This window comes from Corvus kubaryi, unplaced genomic scaffold (assembly GCF_017639235.1).
Source record: "Corvus kubaryi isolate FWS band 111438036 unplaced genomic scaffold, C.kubaryi_AGA036_p1.0 37240, whole genome shotgun sequence".
NCBI lineage: Eukaryota > Metazoa > Chordata > Aves > Passeriformes > Corvidae > Corvus > Corvus kubaryi.
The window spans coordinates 46,052-47,673 of NW_024581070.1; the positions used below are offsets into that span (position 1 = coordinate 46,052).

General features: G+C 55.4%; 1 protein-coding gene across 1 annotated transcript in view; it reads left to right on the plus strand.

Annotated features, from left to right (window-relative positions):
• The first annotated feature begins 6 nt into the window (after window positions 1–6).
• LOC121662245 overlaps window positions 7–1,622 on the plus strand; it is a 2,189-nt gene continuing 573 nt past the window's right edge. Inside the window, exon 1 of the mRNA XM_042023184.1 lies at window positions 7–1,138. Coding sequence (XP_041879118.1) covers window positions 98–1,138 — 1,041 coding nt within the window. The 5' untranslated portion in view covers window positions 7–97. The remainder of the gene's footprint in view (window positions 1,139–1,622) is intronic.

Here is a 1,622-nt window from a genome sequence, read left to right on the forward strand (position 1 = left end):
CGGGGTTGTTATCCCGGATTATCTGGGATTGTTATCCCGAATTATCCGGGGTTGTTATCCCGGGTTGTTATCCTGTATTTTCCCTCCTTGTCCCGGGATGTTATCCCGTGTTATCCTGGGTTGTGATCCCATATTTTCCCTCCTTGTCCCGGGTTGTTATCCCAAATTATCCCAGGTTGTTATCCCATATTTTCCCTCCTTGTCCCGGGTTGTTATCCCAAATTATCCCAGGTTGTTATCCCAGCTTTCCTGGGCTGTTATCCCTGTTATCCCTGGCCATTATCCTGGTTTTCCCCAGCCGTTATCCCCATTATCCCAGGCCATTATCCCGGTTTTCCCTGGGCCATTATTCCCGTTATCCCAGGCCGTTATCCCGGTTTCCCCGGGCCGTTATCCCAGGCCGTTATCCCGGTTTCCCCGGCCGTTATCCCTCTTATCCATGGCCGTTACCCCAGTTTTCCCAGGCCGTTATCCCTGTTATCCCAGGCCATTATCCTGGTTTTCCCGGGCTGTTATCCCGGTTTTCCCAGGCTGTTATCCCTATTATCCCAGGCCGTTATCCCAGTTTTCCTGGGCCGTTATCCCTATTATCCGTGGCCGTTATCCCGGTTTTCCCGGGCTGTTATCCCTATTATCCCAGGCTGTTATCCTGGTTATCCCTCGCTGTTATCCCGGTTATCCCAGGCCATTATCCTGGTTTTCCCTGGGCTGTTATCCCAGGCCATTATCCCGGTTTTCCCTGGGCCATTATCCCCGTTATCCCAGGCCATTATCCCGGTTTTCCCAGCTGTTCTCCCTGTTATCCCAGGCCGTTATCCCGGTTTTCCCTGGCTGTTATCCCTGTTATCCCAGGCCGTTATCCCGGTTTTCCCCAGGCCGTTATCCCAGGCCGTTTTCCCCGGCCGTTAACCCTGTTATCCCAGGCCATTATCCCGGTTTTCCCTGGCCGTTATCCCCGTTATCCTGGGCCGTTATCCCGGTTTTTCCCGGGCCGTTATCCCGGCGTTCCCCGCTGATTCCCGCTTTCCAGGCACCACCGCCGCGCCCTGCGCTCCGTGGCGTTCCACCGCCGCTATCCGCTCTTCGCCTCCGGCTCCGACGACGGCACCGTCATCGTCTGCCACGGCATGGTCTACAAGTACGGATCGCCGGGATCGCCGGGATCCGATCCCTCTTTTCGGGCTCCTTGGGGTGGTTTGGGGGATCCCAGAATTACCCGGGATTGGATCCCAAAGATATCTGGGATTGGATCCCAAAGATATCCGGGATTGGATCCCAAAGATATCCGGGATTGGATCCCAAAGATATCTGGGATTGGATCCCTCTTTTTGGGCTCCTTGGGGTGGTTTGGGGGATCCCGGAATTACCCGGGATTGGATCCCAAAGATCTCCGGGATCGGGTCCCTCCCGTTGGGCTCTGGGGGTGGGAGCAGCGTTTTGGGACCCCCATGGTGGGCGGAACTCCAGGAATTCCCATTCCCGGCCCAATAATCCCCATTCCCACTCCGAAAATTCCCATTCCCGCTGTGAGAATTCCCATTCCTACTCCCATAATTCTTGTTCCCGCTCCCATAATTCCCATTCCCACTCCCATAATCCCCATCCCCACTCCCATAATTCCC